At 43.1% G+C, this 22,545-nt stretch overlaps 1 protein-coding gene across 1 annotated transcript in view; it reads right to left on the bottom strand.

The window, feature by feature from the left end:
• The window catches only part of robo3 (roundabout, axon guidance receptor, homolog 3), a gene marked incomplete at its 5' end in the record, with an annotated part of 291,513 nt that overhangs the window by 25,632 nt on the left and 243,336 nt on the right, over nt 1-22,545 (bottom strand). The window contains 3 exons of the mRNA XM_083638663.1: nt 2,192-2,273; nt 8,167-8,372; nt 18,720-18,891. Coding sequence (XP_083494789.1) covers nt 2,192-2,273; nt 8,167-8,372; nt 18,720-18,891 — 460 coding nt within the window. The remainder of the gene's footprint in view (nt 1-2,191; nt 2,274-8,166; nt 8,373-18,719; nt 18,892-22,545) is intronic.

The following is a 22,545-nucleotide window of genomic DNA, read 5'->3' as shown; positions in this document are numbered from 1 at the left end:
CAATGTGAACACAATGTGGTCAGGTATTATGTCTCTGCAATGTGAACACAATGTGGTCAGGTATTATGTCTCTGCAATGTGAACACAATGTGGTCAGGTATTATGTCTCTGCAATGTGAACACAATGTGGTCAGGTATTATGTCTCTGCAATGTGAATGCAATGTGGTCAGGTATTATGTCACCTGGGGGCACGACCCCCAGTTTGGTAACCACTGGACTTCCGTCCGAGGAGTCTGGCGCCGCAGGTCTCCATAGTGGGATTGCGATGGGGGGCGCTTAGCGGCAGTGCCCTTGGAAAATAGTTTCAACGACACGCTAGCAACGAGCTAGCGTGTAGGTTTCTGCCGTTAGCTTAGTTTCTGCTATTTTCACTGCGGCGGCAGGGCACTATTTACAGCGACACACAGGGATGAGCGAGCGGAAGCCGCTCTGATTGACATCGGCCCCTATTCTCCCACAGGCCTTCGGCGCTAAAACGGGCCTTCGGCGCTAAAAAACGTGCCTTGCGCCTGCCTCGGGAAGATATCAATATGGCTTTACGCTGCCAAATGCGCTTTAGGCCGAATGGGCGTGGCGCACTCCCTGAATGGGCGAGAATGGGCGTTTCGGCGTTAAATATCGGCGTAATGATATCTTCCCACCTGGCGTAAATTTAGCGCTTTGCGCTTTTGAAAAGCAGGCCTATTCAGTGCGCCGGTTGCGCGGAGCACTCCTCTGGCTCTCCTCTGTCACCCTTCTCTGTGTCACTGCCTCTCTCTTGCTCATATCAGTCTGACAGGCACAATACGACTCTCTCTCTCTGACTCCCTCGCTCAGACAGACACAACACGTCCCATAGAAAAAAGAAGTTGTAAGTTCACTGCAATGTGAATGTCCCAGCATGCATTGTGCTTCTCCATTTCGCTACTAAATAGCAACCAAATGAGCCGAAAACCTAGCCTATATTAAGGGAGGATCTAAATAATGTGTAATGGTAACACAACCTGCAATTGTAGAACATTTCAATATTGGACCAAATAAAACATCGAAATGAAAACACCACCCTATGTGAAACATATATGTCCTCCTGGGCCTATATATATCTCTTGTCGATTTAACGTGATTTAGATAAGTGACAGCGGAACGCGCTTCTACTGTCATCTGCTATACTGTGATGTCCGCTCCAATAACTTGGCCCTACTTCACATTTAGTTTTACAATAAAAACACATTTATGCAATGACTTTACATAATGTAGGGTATATTTATGTGCATCATCCTTCCTGCAGCAGGCGAGAGAAAATGATATCTTTCTGGACAAACTTTCACCAATCTAATAGGCTATATTTTTCTAGCTGATGCATTTAGAACATTCTTTTCACTTTGATCTTGCTATAGTGTAGGGTATTTACATGCTTGCAGTATTTAAACTGCAGTTAGATTGGTTTGAGAAGCATAATAATATGGAATAATAGCCTATATATGGAGACAGACAGACTGGATGAAGGGAGGGGGGGGGGCAGAGCGCTTGGCTTTTGTCTGGTTTTGCTGGACCACTGGAATTGGAGCTTAAAAGGCAAGCGTGCGATTCGTTTATTGCACTTATCCAATGAGCATGACGGTGCATAATTTTACGCTTAAAAGGCGTGGTTGTAATGCTATAGGCTGCGTGGAGCGCCAACACCAAGATATCAAGTGCGCTGGTCCACGCCCACTGCGCCAGGCGCTCGGCCTAGAAACTACGCCGATGCAAAGATAGGGGCCATGGTCGGAGCCAATGACAGAGCTTGTAATAAGCCGGGAGCGGCATCCGGCTGCCACCGAAACAGTCGCTCCAATGGGAGAGCAGAGTAGAGCAGGGGAGGCTTCATTATGCAAATACAGCTGTACAGTTATTTGTGTCTAATCATATATCATGATTTTAGCTGCAACATTTAACTTTACAGCGGTGGTTGAAAATAGTCAAACTGTTGATAAAACATGCAAAAAGTGCAATGAAATAATTTTCTTCCTGAAATCATTGAACAATATAATACAGATTAACAATCGTGATATCGAGCAAAAATATTCAGCATTATCGTTTTATAGCTGTAATGCAGGCCTATTTTCAGCACCACGATGGGTATTATTTTTTCATATTACATTTTATTACATGCTGCCACTTCACAGATGTGTAATCTGCATGTATTTAATGCATGCAGAGAGTATTTACCTTTGACAGTCAGTACTCCACTCCAACTCGTCTCTCCACTGGAGCTGGAAGCCAGGCAGGTGTAAACCCCAGAGTCCGTTTCCTGGCAACAACAGTGTGTATCGTTAGCTGTGTGTGTTTGTGTGCGTGTGTGTGTGTGTGTGTGTGTGTGTGTGTGTGTGTTTGTGTGTGTGTGTCTGATACTTTGTAACTACAACATACCCAGTGCCAGTGAATGAAAATAAATGTCATATCTTTCAAAACAGCATGCTATTTGGAATATTGAATAGAGAGAATTTGGCATAGCTCAAAACTGGTAGAACTGAGAGCCAGAATTCACACGTCAACCAGGTGGTTCTTAGATGTAGCATGCCACAGTCACATGAGAGCAAGATTGGTATTTTAGTATTAGTTTATATCATCTTGTACTGTAGCTCCCACTGACTGCAACAGTTAAACACTGCATGTCAAACACTTGCAAGAGCCATCTCTCTATACTGTATCTGCATTGGTTAGTTAGTTAGTTAGTTTTATTTTCCAAAGTATCATGCACCAAGGTGCCCAGCCCACATGGGCTTACAAGACACTACATTCATAACATACAGGAGCAATACAAAAAGAAAGAACAGAATATGATATATCTCCAAAACATGTCAGACGATGAAAACTATTTTAACACCTCAAACATAAAGTACCATCCTACACTTTTGGTAGGCAATTAACACAAACTGAGCTACCTGGAACACTTTTTCAGTAAACAGGTACTGAAGTCTACAATCATCAGACATAGAAAACAAATCAGGAACCTTCATCAAAATAAATTTGACAGAAAAGCCTATATCTAAGATTGGTATTGGTAACAGTTTTTTGCACAAGTCATATAGCATGGTAACTCCTACTGGCTTTATGGAAGAAATGTATTAACTGAAGACTAACTGTGCATGCAGCACAGCACAACGGTAGAAAAATAATATCTCCAGAGTGTTGAACTTTGGAGGCACAAATAAGTCCATTTCTATTCATGCAGCAGATGGACTGGGCTGTGAAGTCACCAAATGTGTTTGCTTCCTCCGTAAGACAGATCTCCATTTCAGTTCAATTCAGCCAAGACTTACTACAGTTTATAATTCCTAACTCTAACTGCTCCTCTATTAGTTGTTGTCACATTCGTATGAATATTTCCACTTTCATTAAGCACACCTCATCAAAAAACATGCTTCAATTAACTGCTTCTATTTTGGTCATTTTGTCAAACCTCCACCTTTTCTTTCTCCATGAACGGTATTCTCAGCGGTGCTATTTGAAAGAAAAGTTAAAGTCAAGCTGTTGAGCTGTGGGCTTTAATGCTCCTCGTCTGATTCCTACATGGCAGAGTGGAGGGATCAAAGCACAGAATCTTAATGACCAGCTAGAGATAAGTGTGTGTGTGTGTGTGTGTGTGTGTGTGTGTGTGTGTGTGTGTGTGTGTGTGTGTGTGTGTGTGTGTGTGTGTGTGTGTGTGTGTGTGTGTGTGTGTGTGTGTGTGTGTGTGTGTGTGTGTGTGTGTGTGTGTGAAGACCGGCTATTACATTTTTGGGGAGGCGAGCCAAAAGCTATACGGGCGGTGAAATTGCATACAACAGTGGGAGATGTCGGGGGTCTCTACACTGGGGTTTATTTGATGTAACACATCTTGCAGGAGCTTCACTAAAACTACGATTTATATTCACTTTTTTTTCTGTCCTTTCTGATCTTTCCTTCTGTTGTCACATTCATGCATGTTTGTGTTTATTTGCAGGTTCCAGAAATTGAATTTAACATCAATTTAAAAAGCAAACTAAGGAAGCAAAGCTGGCCAAACCAGACTTATTTCCAATTGAACACAACTAATGACTTTTCTGAAAATATAAATAGGCAGGTTGAACTGTTTGCTTGCAAAGAAACCTGTCATTGCATGGGGAAAAAAACAAGACCTCTAATAACTGTGTTGTATGTTTTTAAATCTAGATAATTTATATTAAGACATTTTCAGACTTTTTCTACGCACAGATACAGTGTGAGTGAAAACACTGCTTGTACCTTCTTCTCTTTTTTGTCAATTCCCCCCCCCCCCCCCCGTTTTCTCCCCAATTGCCGATCTGGGAAGAGTTGTAGATTACCACATGCTTCTTCCGATACATGTGCAGCCGCTTCTTTTCACCTGACAAGATGGGTTTCACCAGCAGGATGTAGCGCGTGGGAGGATCACACTATTCCCCCCAGTTCCCCTCCCCCCGAACAGGCCCCCCGACCGACCAGAGGAGGCACCACTGCAGCAACCAGGACTCATACCCCACCGGCTTCCCACCCGCAGACACGGCCAATTGTGTCTATAGGAACGTCTGACCACGCCAGGGTACCGCTGCCGGGAATTGAGCCCGGGTCTCCGCGGCGGTAGGCGACTGCTTTTACCTCTACGATACCCAGACGCCCCAAAGGCTGACTGTCTGTATCTACATTTTAATTGCACCTGTGAGGGCTGCCGGCAGTGCACATACAGTACTGTACTGTAGTTTGCTGGGAGTTTGTAAACGGGGGATTTTAATTGCTTAGTCTTTGTCTGTTTTTTGCAAGATGTTTCATGAAAGAACATCAAAAGTCTACCCCCCCCCCCACAACACACTCCATCATTGACATGCATGCCCAACCGCCCCACAAGCACAATCAGCCTTCCCCTTATTCACTTATTCCACAAACACAACCAATATTTCTCCCATTGAGCACCTTATACATTATGCAGGGGGGGGGGCACGTGGCACGCCCCATCCTGACTAATGCCTCACTTAGCTCGGCCCATTCTCCTCTCCTGTATCTGTGGGCCAACTCATCAGTAACGCTGACAGAGAAATGACTCAAGGCTAAGTGGCTTGTCAGGGCGTCCTGCAGGACAGGGGACAGGTGACTCTCTGTCCTATACAGCAGGGGAGAGCCCTCCTGTGCTCTTTCTATAGGCCCTGACCTTGAGCTGACCTGTGGGCTGGGCCCACGGTGTGGCTGTCTGAGGGGGTGAAAGCGGGTCCCCAGATGGTGGCGTTTGATCGGTGGATAGGGAATCAGCATGGAGGGCAGGAGGAAAGGGAGGGTGTGTGTGTGTGTGTGTGTGTGTGTGTGTGTGTGTGTGTGTGTGTGTGTGTGTGTGTGTGTGTGTGTGTGTGTGTGTGTGTGTCTGTGTGTGTGTGTGTGTGTGTGTGTGTGGTGGGGGTAAACAGCCAGACACCTGACCATTAATCAAGGCGGGCAGCTCCGGGCGCTGCGCTAAACAGATTGCTGAAAAATGGATGAGGCGAGGAAGCGAGAGGAACAGGAGGGAAGGATTCAGGAAGAGAGAGGCTCCAAACTTAAGGTGATCATTTGCGAGATTAATTTTTTTTAAATTTGGTGACATCTTTGGCTCATCGCTGTGGTGTTTCTGAATTGCTGGTTCCCACAACTTCTTAAACATGAAATCCAAGGACTTTAAGGACATATCCAGACCCAAGTCCTTCAAATTCACGGCATAGTTGGGGACACAGATCAAAGTTAATTACTGTTACAACACTGAGAATCTTTGCATTTTCCAGGCATAACAGAAGGTTCGCTTAACATTCGCTTTTTCACTCGCTTGCCGCTGTTTAACCTGCATCTTTCGACTTCAATTTCTATTGTTTCACAAAATATCTGAATTCAGGCACTTTCAATCATAAGTGCTTGGGATTGACTACAGTGGGTGTGTTTTTATCTAATCCATATCTCCTTCTTCCTCCATCCTCTCTATGCAGCTGGTTATTTCCCTCATCATGCTCTGTTGAGTCGCTATGTTACCCAACTGCCCTTCTCCCTTTCTTTCTTACCTTGACCCAACCCCCCCCCGGCACATATCAACCATTTAGCAAAATGGCAACACACATCCAACCCCACCCCACCCTGGCCCCCTTCTGTCTTGGCGTTGGTGGGGGAAAGTGGTCGTGTGTGTGTATAGTTTGTATCTGGCAGAGATCCCAGGGTAATGGCATCATTGCTGGGGTAGGAGGAACAAACGGACCATCTGTCCCCCACCAGGGGCCCAGATGAAATCAACTTATTTAGAATGATTATTTTGGGGGTAAATGCGTTTTAGTGATGTTGAGTTATTTTTCTTTCTTTTTTTTCTTTTTTTTTTTACAGTGCACTGCTTTATGTTTTGTGTTTCATGTTTTCTTTTGATATAAACTTTAGAGATGATTCATACCAGAGCTCGAATAAAGCAAAGTTAAGTCTCCTAGTGCAAGACACATAAATACTATACTACTACTACATCACAACTTATGGAAGTAAATGGAGAAAAATCGTTTTGGGGTGTCTCTTAGGTGATCATACTGCTCGGTCGGCACTAGCTGTTGAAAGAGTGGTTATAATGCTGCATTCATGTGATACGGAAAAGATGGTAAATATGAGCTTCCTACTGTACTTGAAAGTACTGTTCACGTCAGCTGCAAGAGAACACTATTTGGGGACTCGTGGTTTGATTTCTCAGACTTCCTGAATTCTAACGCCACCAACAGGTAAGACTCTGAAGTGTAAGCAAAGGAATGACACATTCACTTCAAGTAAAATGAACAAAATACCATGACAAAATGACTCGCTGGATTATTCATTTGTAGATGACACTGCATTGTTTGCTTTGCTGTAAAACACCAAATCAAATGTATCATCACTCAGTACGTGTGGTAAGAGTGAAACGGCTGATCAAGAGTGTAGCCAACATCTACACAACACTTCAGTCACGGCAATTGATGGCTTCAAATGCCTTTTTGAAAGTGTGAACGCTTCTAAATCAGCGCTTTGAGCTGTCAAGTCGTTTGCACGGTTATTCCCATATAACGGCATAGTCTCTCAAGACAGACGCGTTGGTTTCAAATGCTCCCGACAACTACCGCCTGTACTTCAGCAGGTCTCAAAGTTGGTCCAAAAATAAGGCAGGATATCCGGTCGAAATGGGGCGGGTATCGAACTTCCTTCCATTCTCGAGGTTTTTTTCTTTAGAAGATGAAAACGGTCTCTGTCCTGATTTGAAGGGGCTGAAGTACACGTTGTCTAATGGAGCTGAAGATTGTGGAAGGGATTGACTGGCTTGAGAGACTACAAACTAATGCAGCATAAAATGTACTTTCAGCTTCTGACTCACATCCGTTCCTCTCTCTCTCTCTCTCTCTCTCTCTCCACCCTCTTCTCTCCTTTCATTCATACTTCCATCTGCCTCTCGCTCCTCCAATCGCCGCCTCTCTCACAATGATGTATCGAGGATTTAATTACAAGTCTTGGCGATCGTTAATCATTGAGAACCCACAATCAATTAATGCGCGAGCCTCCTCGAGGCCCGCAGACGCTGCGGTGACCTCAGGTGCTGCTTCCCACCCCGGGGGGAATTCTGAGTAGAATAGATTTCATTAGCATGGAGTACGACGAAGGCGCTAACGATCGCTAATGGGCTCATTCGCTCATTATCATGGCGCTCACGCTCCGCCGGTGTGGTTTTTTGCTGCATTCTCTGCCTCTCCGCCCCTCGCGAACGCTCATCATTCGAGTCGACCGTAAAAAATGTCTCCCGTTTAAAATGCTTCACACACTTTCCCCGCAATTAAAACGGTGGCATTTCATCATGTGAAATGTGTGTGTCTTGGGTGACCTGCGTGGCGTTTGATGTGCAAATAGCGATAGATTGCGAATACATTTTGATGAGGCCTTTGAAAGATGTGCTGTGATGGAATGAGCGGTTGGCATACCATAGAGTATACAGTGAATTAATGAGAGGTACCGGTAGTGAGTTGAAGAGGCAATATCGCTGAGGTACAACTGAATATACTTTCATTTGCTGAGGAAATTGACCTTTGAGAATGGAAGAGCGAGAACAAATTGGTCCATATTTTACTCGGCTAATGGAGCAAAATTTCATACACTAATAATTTGCCTAGGATATGAAGTGAAGAAAAAATATAATGGCACTCTTTTATCCCAAATACCTGGAGGTTGGTGATTTGGAAGGTGCCATTTTCCATCAAGCTGATTCGTCCGTCGCTCCCGAGGATCCTCTGGCCGTCCTTCTCCCATTGGACGCTGGGGAGGGGATTGCCCATGATGTGGCACTGCAATTGGGCGGTGGAACCAGGGGCTAGAGTGTGATTGGCTGGTCCCTGACGGATGATGGGTGGGATGTGGTCTGAGGGTGCTGCGGGGGAGAGAGAACTAAGTCAGATGAAACTGCTCTCATCTTACCCATTAAAGGAGGATTCAGGTTATTTTCTAAATGGGCCATATTTCATACTTTTTTGCCATCATGGGGGTAGATGAGAGAGTGGACACCTCCCATCACAGATCTTTGGTTGAATTGGGTTGAATTACCCACTCAGCAGTTCAGAAACCAGAAACCGTCCCAACAATCACAGGCTCAAGGGGAATATCAGCCTACATCTCATTCTCTGTAGCAACTCCATACAGCCTGCCTGCATTTGACTTGTTTGGCCTGTTTCAGTGTTTTTTAATCTGTGATCATTTATCAATTGTCTCATCACTAACCTGCAAGCTAGATTTACTTACATCCACTAAGGTCAAGAGTTTGGTCATTGGGACAAAGTTGTTCGTGTTGGCTAACAACAACAGCAGCATGCATGCCCTGCAGTGTAAATGTAAGAGAACATCCACTGCCATCTTTCATGTCCACATCTCTCTGGTCTCTTCAGGAGGGATATGTGGAACGAGTTCATCTCTGTCAGTGACAGTCCGTTTGGCAAGATATTAAAGAAGCGCTCAATAAATACAGTATTTATTATTTATTATACTTCAATGTGTTGTTTCAGCAAACACCAAAACCTTCGAGTCATCTTGTACTGTTTGAATTATGCTGTTGGAAGACAGCTGGATGTCTATTAACAAAATTGCTTTCACTCTCACCAAATACAAGTTTGATAGAATGTCAGACATTAAAATCTCTTCTATTTACCGAGTGCAGTTGGTGCAAGTTAATAATAAGACACAGATCAATTAAACGGTGGTATACTGAGCATTTCAAATTCAATATCAAATACTGCATCTCTGTTCAAACACGTCAACTGCAAGAGGGACGGTAGAGATTTTCACTGCGTCAGCCAAGATACAACAAGATCAACAGAATGAACGTCTTAGACAAATTAATGCTGACAGATCTTTGGCGAAACGCTGGGGCTGTATTCCCACCCAAGACTAAGCTTTAAATAATGCATGAATGTTTTAACTCGTTTGATTTTATGATACATTTTCAGCTCAAGAAATGTAAAAGAGAAAAAAAAGAATGAGGAATGAATACTGCATGCTTTGCTTACATTGGCTGCACCGCTGGGCAGCACAACAGAGCAATTGGGAGTGGAGCAAATAGTTAAATGATGTTCCCCTCCTACGCACATGTCTGTCTGATGTGTATCTAACTGTGGTAAAAGGATGGGCCTGTGCACTGAGGCATATCTGATGGCTATACAGGGAAGTCCTATAGGGGTTAGCATGCTTTAGCCACAGCACAGGGAAGTCCTATAGGGGTTAGCATGCTTTAGCCACAGCACAGGGAAGTCCTATAGGGGTTAGCATGCTTTAGCCACAGCACAGGGAAGTCCTATAGGGGTTAGCATGCTTTAGCCACAGCACAGGGAAGTCCTATAGGGGTTAGCATGCTTTAGCCACAGCACAGGGAAGTCCTATAGGGGTTAGCATGCTTTAGCCACAGCACAGGGAAGTCCTATAGGGGTTAGCATGCTTTAGCCACAGCACAGGGAAGTCCTATAGGGGTTAGCATGCTTTAGCCACAGCACAGGGAAGTCCTATAGGGGTTAGCATGCTTTAGCCACAGCACAGGGAAGTCCTATAGGGGTTAGCATGCTTTAGCCACAGCACAGGGAAGTCCTATAGGGGTTAGCATGCTTTAGCCACAGCACAGGGAAGTCCTATAGGGGTTAGCATGCTTTAGCCACAGCACAGGGAAGTCCTATAGGGGTTAGCATGCTTTAGCCACAGCACAGGAAAGTCCTATAGGGGTTAGCATGCTTTCACTTGACCCTCGTGCACCCACAGCCCATTTGGCAGTCATGCCGTTGCCAACTGTAGACGAGCCAACCGACAGACAGAGTGAACTCATGCACTTATATGGCCCTGTATGTCTGTGTCTTCACTCTTCAATGTAAACACCATGACGTAAGTGCTGCCCGCTAGCAGAGTTACCGTATGCATTAGTTTATACAAGTCATATAACTTTAAGCACATTCATAATAAAATGGCAGTGGAAGGAGCTGAGACTGTTTAAAAGCGTTAGCACTTGGTTATTCCCTTCACAGTGATGGCAGCCGATGTTCAAACAGTCCTTAACATGTACTAACTCACAGCACCATTCAAACCTTTGCCTACATATGTTGAGCATATGGCTTGTGGTGTAGCAGGCTCTGATGTGCTCAGCTAAAGTGAGAATGTGGGAAGTCAAAGCAGAAGATACTGTAGATACATCTCAACAAGATCCCTGTTTCCCCCCCCACATGGGAGGGCTGCAGCATATGTTGCAGCAGGGTTATTTGCATAGCGCCATCACCACGTGTCCCTTTTGATTACATCAGATCAGGACTCCTGCTGTTTGCTCATTTGGCCGAGGATCTTTTAATATGGGACGGATTTGATGGCTTTTCACATGTATTTGGGTTCACATGAGGGGAGAGAGGAGGGTAAAGTCAGTAGAATGTGAGGGTTCACATGAGGGGAGAGAGAGGAGGGTAAAGTCAGTAGAATGTGAGGGTTCACATGAGGAGAGAGAGGAGGGTAAAGTCAGTAGAATGTGAGGGTTCACATGAGGGGAGAGAGGAGGGTAAAGTCAGTAGAATGTGAGGGTTCACATGAGGGGGGAAGAGGAGGGTAAAGTCAGTAGAATGTGAGGGTTCACATGAGGGGAGAGAGAGGAGGGTAAAGTCAGTAGAATGTGAGGGTTCACATGAGGGGGGAAGAGGAGGGTAAAGTCAGTAGAATGTGAGGGTTCACATGAGGGGAGAGAGAGGAGGGTAAAGTCAGTAGAATGTGAGGGTTCACATGAGAGGAGAGAGAGGAGGGTAAAGTCAGTAGAATGTGAGGGTTCGCATGAGGGGAGAGAGAGGAGGGTAAAGTCAGTAGAATGTGAGGGTTCACATGAGGAGAGAGAGGAGGGTAAAGTCAGTAGAATGTGAGGGTTCACATGAGGGGAGAGAGAGGAGGGTAAAGTCAGTAGAATGTGAGGGTTCACATGAGGGGGGAAGAGGAGGGTAAAGTCAGTAGAATGTGAGGGTTCACATGAGGGGAGAGAGAGGAGGGTAAAGTCAGTAGAATGTGAGGGTTCACATGAGGGGAGAGAGAGGAGGGTAAAGTCAGTAGAATGGGAGGGTTCACATGAGAGGAGAGAGAGGAGGGTAAAGTCAGTAGAATGTGAGGGTTCACATGAGGAGAGAGAGAGGAGGGTAAAGTCAGTAGAATGTGAGGGTTCACATGAGGAGAGAGAGGAGGGTAAAGTCAGTAGAATGTGAGGGTTCACATGAGGGGAGAGAGAGGAGGGTAAAGTCAGTAGAATGTGAGGGTTCACATGAGAGGAGAGAGGAGGGTAAAGTCAGTAGAATGTGAGGGTTCACATGAGGGGAGAGAGAGGAGGGTAAAGTCAGTAGAATGTGAGGGTTCACATGAGGAGAGAGAGGACGGTAAAGTCAGTAGAATGTGAGGGTTCACATGAGGGGAGAGAGAGGAGGGTAAAGTCAGTAGAATGTGAGGGTTCACATGAGGAGAGAGAGGACGGTAAAGTCAGTAGAATGTGAGGGTTCACGTGAGGAGAGAGAGGAGGGTAAAGTCAGTAGAATGTGAGGGTTCACATGAGAGGAGGGTAAAGTCAGTAGAATGTGAGGGTTCACGTGAGGAGAGAGAGAGGAGGGTAAAGTCAGTAGAATGTGAGGGTTCACGTGAGGGGAGAGAGAGGAGGGTAAAGTCAGTAGAATGTGAGGGTTCACATGAGGAGAGAGAGAGGAGGGTAAAGTCAGTAGAATGTGAGGGTTCACGTGAGGGGAGAGAGAGGAGGGTAAAGTCAGTAGAATGTGAGGGTTCACATGAGGAGAGAGAGAGGAGGGTAAAGTCAGTAGAATGTGAGGGTTCACATGAGGGGAGGAGAGGAGGGTAAAGTCAGTAGAATGTGAGGGTTCACGTGAGGGGAGAGAGAGGAGGGTAAAGTCAGTAGAATGTGAGGGTTCACATGAGGGGAGAGAGGAGGGTAAAGTCAGTAGAATGTGAGGGTTCACATGAGGAGAGAGAGAGGAGGGTAAAGTCAGTAGAATGTGAGGGTTCACATGAGGAGAGAGAGAGGAGGGTAAAGTCAGTAGAATGTGAGGGTTCACATGAGGAGAGAGAGGAGGGTAAAGTCAGTAGAATGTGAGGGTTCACATGAGAGGAGAGAGAGGAGGGTAAAGTCAGTAGAATGTGAGGGTTCACATGAGAGGAGAGATAGGAGGGTAAAGTCAGTAGAATGTGAGGGTTCACGTGAGGGGAGAGAGAGGAGGGTAAAGTCAGTAGAATGTGAGGGTTCACATGAGGGGAGAGAGAGGAGGGTAAAGTCAGTAGAATGTGAGGGTTCACATGAGGAGAGAGAGAGGAGGGTAAAGTCAGTAGAATGTGAGGGTTCACATGAGGAGAGAGAGAGGAGGGTAAAGTCAGTAGAATGTGAGGGTTCACATGAGGAGAGAGAGTGGAGGGTAAAGTCAGTAGAATGTGAGGGTTCACATGAGGAGAGAGAGGAGGGTAAAGTCAGTAGAATGTGAGGGTTCACATGAGGAGAGAGAGGAGGGTAAAGTCAGTAGAATGTGAGGGTTCACATGAGGAGAGAGAGAGGAGGGTAAAGTCAGTAGAATGTGAGGGTTCACATGAGGAGAGAGAGGAGGGTAAAGTCAGTAGAATGTGAGGGTTCACATGAGGAGAGAGAGGAGGGTAAAGTCAGTAGAATGTGAGGGTTCACATGAGAGGAGAAGAGGAGGGTAAAGTCAGTAGAATGTGAGGGTTCACATGAGGAGAGAGAGGAGGGTAAAGTCAGTAGAATGTGAGGGTTCACATGAGGAGAGAGAGGAGGGTAAAGTCAGTAGAATGTGAGGGTTCACATGAGGAGAGAGAGGAGGGTAAAGTCAGTAGTAGGGGTGCACCGATCACGTTTTTTGCCACCGATCACCGATTGCCGATCACCTATGAGAAATATCTGCCCAACCGATCATCGACCGATCACCGATTACCGATTACCGATCACCGATATATATATATATATTTATTTTATATTTTGTAGGCTAAAGGAAACTGCCAACATGAGACAGATGGGAGTTCAACCGTTTAGTTGTCAGTTCTCTTCAGTACAGTACAGCAGTATAGGCTTTTTACAGCATTATGACAGGAATAGTAGGATTGTGTGTGGTCTGGAAAAAGGAGGCAATAAAATATACAAACAGGTCAGTAACCAAGCTTGCTGTTATATAGGCCAATTATAGTGATAATTAACAACTAATAATATATAAATGATAATTAGGTAAACTGTAAGTCAGTTACTCTTAAACACCAGTCTTGAACCATGACTAAAGCCAAAGAGCTCCCACTCATAGAACCGGGGTTATGCACAATAACCGTCATACATTGGGATCCGCATCGAACGAACATCAAAACGACCCGCCCATCGAGGCCGAGTTACAGTGTTATAATTAGCAGCACTATGAGTGCGATCTACATAATGGTGACAGGGTTACATGACGGGAGAAACAACAGAATCACAAGCTACACACGAGCTAAACTCCATCTGAGTAGTGGCATTAATTAGCGCATCCGTCTGAATGGAGCGCACATCCACATAGCAGCACACTTTCGCTTCCTTCAAAGTGCCCGCGGGAACATCAATGCTTGCGTGGAAATTGTCTGTGTGTGCGCGTGCACTACCCCGACTACCACGTTAATCTGGGACTTTAATACACACGGATTTAACAGCATGCAAATGCCTCGGTAGGCGGGAGGACTGGAGGTAATTTATCTGCTGAGTCTGCTGTAATCACCAGCTGATTTGTGTGATTCAAAGACGCAAGAGGTGTGTTGACAGTCTGGTGCGGTGTGTGCATGGAGGTGAGTACACTGATGAAAGCAAAGCGTGTGCTTTGCAACACAATGATATAAACGTTAGAGCACAAATATGAAAGTTAAACGATAGACATTGAAGACATGAAAATGGGCTGCCTCATGTTTCTCACGTGCAGCATGATCGGCTATGCGATCGGCAAAATTAAAGGAATATCGGAAACAGCAGATCACATATTTGAGGTCCAAATCGGCCGATACAGATTGCGTGCAGATCGATCGGTGCACCCCTAGTCAGTAGAATGTGAGGGTTCACATGAGGAGAGAGAGAGGAGGGTAAAGTCAGTAGAATGTGAGGGTTCACATGAGGGGAGAGAGGAGGGTAAAGTCAGTAGAATGTGAGGGTTCACATGAGGGGAGAGAGAGGAGGGTAAAGTCAGTAGAATGTGAGGGTTCACATGAGGGGAGAGAGAGGAGGGTAAAGTCAGTAGAATGTGAGGGTTCACATGAGGAGAGAGAGGAGGGTAAAGTCAGTAGAATGTGAGGGTTCACATGAGAGGAGAAGAGGAGGGTAAAGTCAGTAGAATGTGAGGGTTCACATGAGGAGAGAGAGAGGAGGGTAAAGTCAGTAGAATGTGAGGGTTCACATGAGGGGAGAGAGAGGAGGGTAAAGTCAGTAGAATGTGAGGGTTCACATGAGGAGAGAGAGAGGAGGGTAAAGTCAGTAGAATGTGAGGGTTCACATGAGGGGAGAGAGAGGAGGGTAAAGTCAGTAGAATGTGAGGGTTCACATGAGAGGAGAGAGAGGAGGGTAAAGTCAGTAGAATGTGAGGGTTCACATGAGGGGGGAAGAGGAGGGTAAAGTCAGTAGAATGTGAGGGTTCACATGAGGGGAGAGATGAGGGTAAAGTCAGTAGAATGTGAGGGTTCACATGAGGGGAGAGAGAGGAGGGTAAAGTCAGTAGAATGTGAGGGTTCACATGAGAGGAGAGAGAGGAGGGTAAAGTCAGTAGAATGTGAGGGTTCACATGAGGAGAGAGAGGAGGGTAAAGTCAGTAGAATGTGAGGGTTCACATGAGGGGAGAGAGAGGAGGGTAAAGTCAGTAGAATGTGAGGGTTCACATGAGGGGGGAAGAGGAGGGTAAAGTCAGTAGAATGTGAGGGTTCACATGAGGGGGGAAGAGGAGGGTAAAGTCAGTAGAATGTGAGGGTTCACATGCGGGGGGAAGAGGAGGGTAAAGTCAGTAGAATGTGAGGGTTCACATGAGAGGAGAGAGAAGAGGAGGGTAAAGTCAGTAGAATGTGAGGGTTCACATGAGGAGAGAGAGGAGGGTAAAGTCAGTAGAATGTGAGGGTTCACATGAGGGGAGAGAGAGGAGGGTAAAGTCAGTAGAATGTGAGGGTTCACATGAGAGGAGAGAGAGGAGGGTAAAGTCAGTAGAATGTGAGGGTTCACATGAGAGGAGAGAGAGGAGGGTAAAGTCAGTAGAATGTGAGGGTTCACATGAGGGGGGAAGAGGAGGGTAAAGTCAGTAGAATGTGAGGGTTCACATGAGAGGAGAGAGAGGAGGGTAAAGTCAGTAGAATGTGAGGGTTCACATGAGGAGAGAGAGGAGGGTAAAGTCAGTAGAATGTGAGGGTTCACATGAGGGGAGAGAGGAGGGTAAAGTCAGTAGAATGTGAGGGTTCACATGAGGGGAGAGAGGAGGGTAAAGTCAGTAGAATGTGAGGGTTCACATGAGAGGAGAGAGAGGAGGGTAAAGTCAGTAGAATGTGAGGGTTCACATGAGGGGGGAAGAGGAGGGTAAAGTCAGTAGAATGTGAGGGTTCACATGAGAGGAGAGAGAGGAGGGTAAAGTCAGTAGAATGTGAGGGTTCACATGAGGAGAGAGAGGAGGGTAAAGTCAGTAGAATGTGAGGGTTCACATGAGAGGAGAGAGAGGAGGGTAAAGTCAGTAGAATGTGAGGGTTCACATGAGGGGAGAGAGGAGGGTAAAGTCAGTAGAATGTGAGGGTTCACATGAGGGGAGAGAGAGGAGGGTAAAGTCAGTAGAATGTGAGGGTTCACATGAGAGGAGAGAGAGGAGGGTAAAGTCAGTAGAATGTGAGGGTTCACATGAGAGGAGAGAGAGGAGGGTAAAGTCAGTAGAATGTGAGGGTTCACATGAGGGGGGAAGAGGAGGGTAAAGTCAGTAGAATGTGAGGGTTCACATGAGAGGAGAGAGAGGAGGGTAAAGTCAGTAGAATGTGAGGGTTCACATGAGGAGAGAGAGGAGGGTAAAGTCAGTAGAATGTGAGGGTTCACATGAGGGGAGAGAGGAGGGTAAAGTCAGTAGAATGTGAGGGTTCACATGAGGGGAGAGAGGAGGGTAAAGTCAGTAGAATGTGAGGGTTCACATGAGAGGAGAGAGAGGAGGGTAAAGTCAGTAGAATGTGAGGGTTCACATGAGGGGAGAGAGTAGGGTAAAGTCAGTAGAATGTGAGGGTTCACATGAGAGGAGAGAGAGGAGGGTAAAGTCAGTAGAATGTGAGGGTTCACATGAGGAGAGAGAGGAGGGTAAAGTCAGTAGAATGTGAGGGTTCACATGAGGGGAGAGAGGAGGGTAAAGTCAGTAGAATGTGAGGGTTCACATGAGGGGAGAGAGGAGGGTAAAGTCAGTAGAATGTGAGGGTTCACATGAGAGGAGAGAGAGGAGGGTAAAGTCAGTAGAATGTGAGGGTTCACATGAGGAGAGAGAGGAGGGTAAAGTCAGTAGAATGTGAGGGTTCACATGAGGGGAGAGAGAGGAGGGTAAAGTCAGTAGAATGGGAGGGTTCACATGAGGGGAGAGAGAGGAGGGTAAAGTCAGTAGAATGTGAGGGTTCACATGAGAGGAGAGAGAGGAGGGTAAAGTCAGTAGAATGTGAGGGTTCACATGAGGGGAGAGAGAGGAGGGTAAAGTCAGTAGAATGTGAGGGTTCACATGAGGGGGGAAGAGGAGGGCAAAGGGTAATATAATAAAATAAATAGAGCGCAGCTGAAAACCATTGTGAAGGTTAAAGATTAGTGAGGCAGTGCTCTATGCATTGTGCAAGGTGTTGCATTTGAATTAGAAATAGATTTCGATGGGAACCATTTGCGTGAGATAGGGACTACTAGCAGCTGCTTATCTAACTGAAAAGGACGAGTTACAGTAAAACTGTATACTGTATTAATGAATACACCCGCTGAACTGAAATGTCAACATTGTGAAGATTTTTTTTGTCTCTTAACTTTCTTCTCCATTCATTTTATGGAGAAAACATTTTACAATTTGCCCTTCAGCTACTGAGAGAACCGCGTATTTGCCTGGTTAGCATCAATTATTGAAACCAGTGGGCAAAGTAGCTGCATGCTAAAGACACTCACTGGTTTGACAAATGCTAATTCACAATAACAAATATTTTTTCTGTTCACACAAGTTTGATGAAGTTTCTGTTGATAGAAGATTTGAGTCCAGTAAAGACTATTGAAGGCTATTGAAATCTTGGAGCCAAATTTTCCACATGGAGGTGAGAAAATGTCACTTCTTTCAAATACAGATCAACTTGTTTCAAGGATTTTCCTGTACGAAATGTCATATCAACCTTATTCTGCCTTGTTTCAAGATACTGACTCTCAGAAAATTCCTGAAAACTAGTGAAACTGCATTATAAACAATACATATATCTCTGATTTAAATACTGAATTTGAGACTAAATGACTTGCTAAATTTTAGTATCGCATCAGGAAGAAAAATAACAAAGATTCATAATATCAAAATGGGTTTTTATAAGGAAATATGGGAAGAAGTGTAACAGTGGGAGAGGACACCGAGTTGTTGGCAGCACTGGCAAAAGGCCCAGTGACACAGAACACAGTATTTGAACAGTCTTTGAACAACAAACACTGAAGCAGTCATGAAATATGAATGTAGTCGCTCACGATACTTTCTCACCATAATTATTGTAACAACCATTGTGCCCTTTTTGAAATCACTGCACCTTTAATGCGATTATTGCGACTGTTTATGGGGTTTACTGTTTATTTCATTAACTAACAGATTACACTCACCATTTATTATGTTGTAATCAGATTACTATAATCCCGTAATCCCCAACCGTGCGCGTGCATGTGTACACTCACCACTCTCCACCTCTAGCAGGTCTTTGGTCAGTATGCTGCATGTGTACACTCACCACTCTCCACCTCTAGCAGGTCTTTGGTCAGTATGCTGCATGTGTACAGTCACCACTCTCCACCTCTAGCAGGTCTTTGGTCAGTATGCTGCATGTGTACAGTCACCACTCTCCACCTCTAGCAGGGCTTTGGTCAGTATGCTGCATGTGTACAGTCACCACTCTCCACCTCTAGCAGGGCTTTGGTCAGTATGCTGCATGTGTCCACTCACCACTCTCCACCTCTAGCAGGGCTTTGGTCAGTATGCTGCATGTGTCCACTCACCACTCTCCACCTCTAGCAGGGCTTTGGTCAGTATGCTGCCGGCCACGCTGATGGCCTGGCAGATGTAATATCCAGAGTCATCGGCGTGGACGTCGGCGATGGTCAGCTCGCCGCTCAGAGACACCGAGAAGCGGCCCGCCTGCACAGGCTCCTGGATGGGGAACAGCAGGATCTGCAGAGGAAAACCAACATGGAGATGACTTTTCATTCAGCTCACTTACTGTTCATTCACCTTTATTGGCATAGTGCTGCTGCTGTCATGTACATTATATTACTGACTGTCATGTACATTATATTACTGTCATGTACATTATATTACTGACTGTCATGTACATTATATTACTGACTGTCATGTACATTATATTACTGTCATGTACATTATATTACTGACTGTCATGTACATTATATTACTGTCATGTACATTATATTACTGACTGTCATGTACATTATATTACTGACTGTCATGTACATTATATTACTGTCATGTACATTATATTACTGACTGTCATGTACATTATATTACTGTCATGTACATTATATTACTGACTGTCATGTACATTATATTACTGTCATGTACATTATATTACTGACTGTCATGTACATTATATTACTGACTGTCATGTACATTATATTACTGACTGTCATGTACATTATATTACTGACTGTCATGTACATTATATTACTGACTGTCATGTACATTATATTACTGTCATGTACATTATATTACTGACTGTCATGTACTATATTACTGACTGTCATGTACATTATATTACTGACTGTCATGTACATTATATTACTGACTGTCATGTACATTATATTACTGACTGTCATGTACATTATATTACTGTCATGTACATTATATTACTGACTGTCATGTACATTATATTACTGTCATGTACATTATATTACTGACTGTCATGTACATTATATTACTGTCATGTACATTATATTACTGACTGTCATGTACATTATATTACTGTCATGTACATTATATTACTGACTGTCATGTACATTATATTACTGTCATGTACATTATATTACTGACTGTCATGTACATTATATTACTGTCATGTACATTATATTACTGACTGTCATGTACATTATATTACTGTCATGTACATTATATTACTGACTGTCATGTACATTATATTACTGTCATGTACATTATATTACTGACTGTCATGTACATTATATTACTGTCATGTACATTACCGTATATTACTGACTGTCATGTACATTATATTACTGACTCATGTCCATTATATTACTGTCATGTACATTACCGTATATTACTGACTGTCATGTACATTATATTACTGACTGTCATGTACATTACAGTATATTACTGACTGTCATGTACATTATATTACTGACTGTCATGTACATTATATTACTGACTGTCATGTACATTATATTACTGTCATGTACATTACTGTATATTACTGACTGTCATGTACATTATATTACTGACTCATGTCCATTATATTACTGACTGTCATGTACATTATATTACTGACTGTCATGTACATTACAGTATATTACTGACTGTCATGTACATTATATTACTGACTGTCATGTACATTATATTACTGACTGTCATGTACATTATATTACTGACTGGCATGTACTATATTACTGACTGTCATGTACATTATATTACTGACTGTCATGTACATTATATTACTGACTGTCATGTACTATATTACTGACTGTCATGTACATTATATTACTGACTGTCATGTACATTATATTACTGACTGTCATGTACTATATTACTGACTGTCATGTACATTATATTACTGACTGTCATGTACATTATATTACTGACTGGCATGTACTATATTACTGACTGTCATGTACATTATATTACTGACTGTCATGTACATTATATTACTGACTGGCATGTACATTATATTACTGACTCATGTCCATTATATTACTGACTGTCATGTACATTATATTACTGACTGTCATGTACATTATATTACTGACTGTCATGTACTATATTACTGACTGTCATGTACATTATATTACTGACTGTCATGTACATTATATTACTGACTGTCATGTACTATATTACTGACTGTCATGTACATTATATTACTGACTGTCATGTACATTATATTACTGACTGTCATGTACTATATTACTGACTGTCATGTACATTATATTACTGACTGTCATGTACATTATATTACTGACTCATGTCCATTATATTACTGTCATGTACATTACCGTATATTACTGACTGTCATGTACATTATATTACTGACTGTCATGTACATTACAGTATATTACTGACTGTCATGTACATTATATTACTGACTGTCATGTACATTATATTACTGACTGTCATGTACATTATATTACTGTCATGTACATTACTGTATATTACTGACTGTCATGTACATTATATTACTGACTCATGTCCATTATATTACTGACTGTCATGTACATTATATTACTGACTGTCATGTACATTACAGTATATTACTGACTGTCATGTACATTATATTACTGACTGTCATGTACATTATATTACTGACTGTCATGTACATTATATTACTGACTGGCATGTACTATATTACTGACTGTCATGTACATTATATTACTGACTGTCATGTACATTATATTACTGACTGTCATGTACTATATTACTGACTGTCATGTACATTATATTACTGACTGTCATGTACATTATATTACTGACTGTCATGTACTATATTACTGACTGTCATGTACATTATATTACTGACTGTCATGTACATTATATTACTGACTGGCATGTACTATATTACTGACTGTCATGTACATTATATTACTGACTGTCATGTACATTATATTACTGACTGGCATGTACATTATATTACTGACTCATGTCCATTATATTACTGACTGTCATGTACATTATATTACTGACTGTCATGTACATTATATTACTGACTGTCATGTACTATATTACTGACTGTCATGTACATTATATTACTGACTGTCATGTACATTATATTACTGACTGTCATGTACTATATTACTGACTGTCATGTACATTATATTACTGACTGTCATGTACATTATATTACTGACTGTCATGTACTATATTACTGACTGTCATGTACATTATATTACTGACTGTCATGTACATTATATTACTGACTGGCATGTACTATATTACTGACTGTCATGTACATTATATTACTGACTGTCATGTACATTATATTACTGACTGGCATGTACATTATATTACTGACTCATGTCCATTATATTACTGACTGTCATGTACATTATATTACTGACTGTCATGTACATTACAGTATATTACTGACTGTCATGTACATTATATTACTGACTGTCATGTACATTATATTACTGACTGGCATGTACTATATTACTGACTGTCATGTACATTATATTACTGACTGTCATGTACATTATATTACTGACTGGCATGTACTATATTACTGACTGTCATGTACATTATATTACTGACTGTCATGTACATTATATTACTGACTGTCATGTACATTATATTACTGACTGGTATGTACTATATTACTGACTGTCATGTACATTATATTACTGACTGTCATGTACATTATATTACTGACTGTCATGTACATTATATTACTGACTGGCATGTACTATATTACTGACTGTCATGTACATTATATTACTGACTGTCATGTACTATATTACTGACTGTCATGTACATTATATTACTGACTGTCATGTACATTATATTACTGACTGTCATGTACTATATTACTGACTGTCATGTACATTATATTACTGACTGTCATGTACATTATATTACTGACTGTCATGTACA

Source organism: Poromitra crassiceps, assembly GCF_964638095.1.
Source record: "Poromitra crassiceps genome assembly, chromosome: 1".
Lineage (NCBI taxonomy): Eukaryota > Metazoa > Chordata > Actinopteri > Beryciformes > Melamphaidae > Poromitra > Poromitra crassiceps.
The sequence above is the reverse complement of the archived record's forward strand: the minus strand, read 5'-3'. Positions and strand labels throughout refer to the sequence as shown.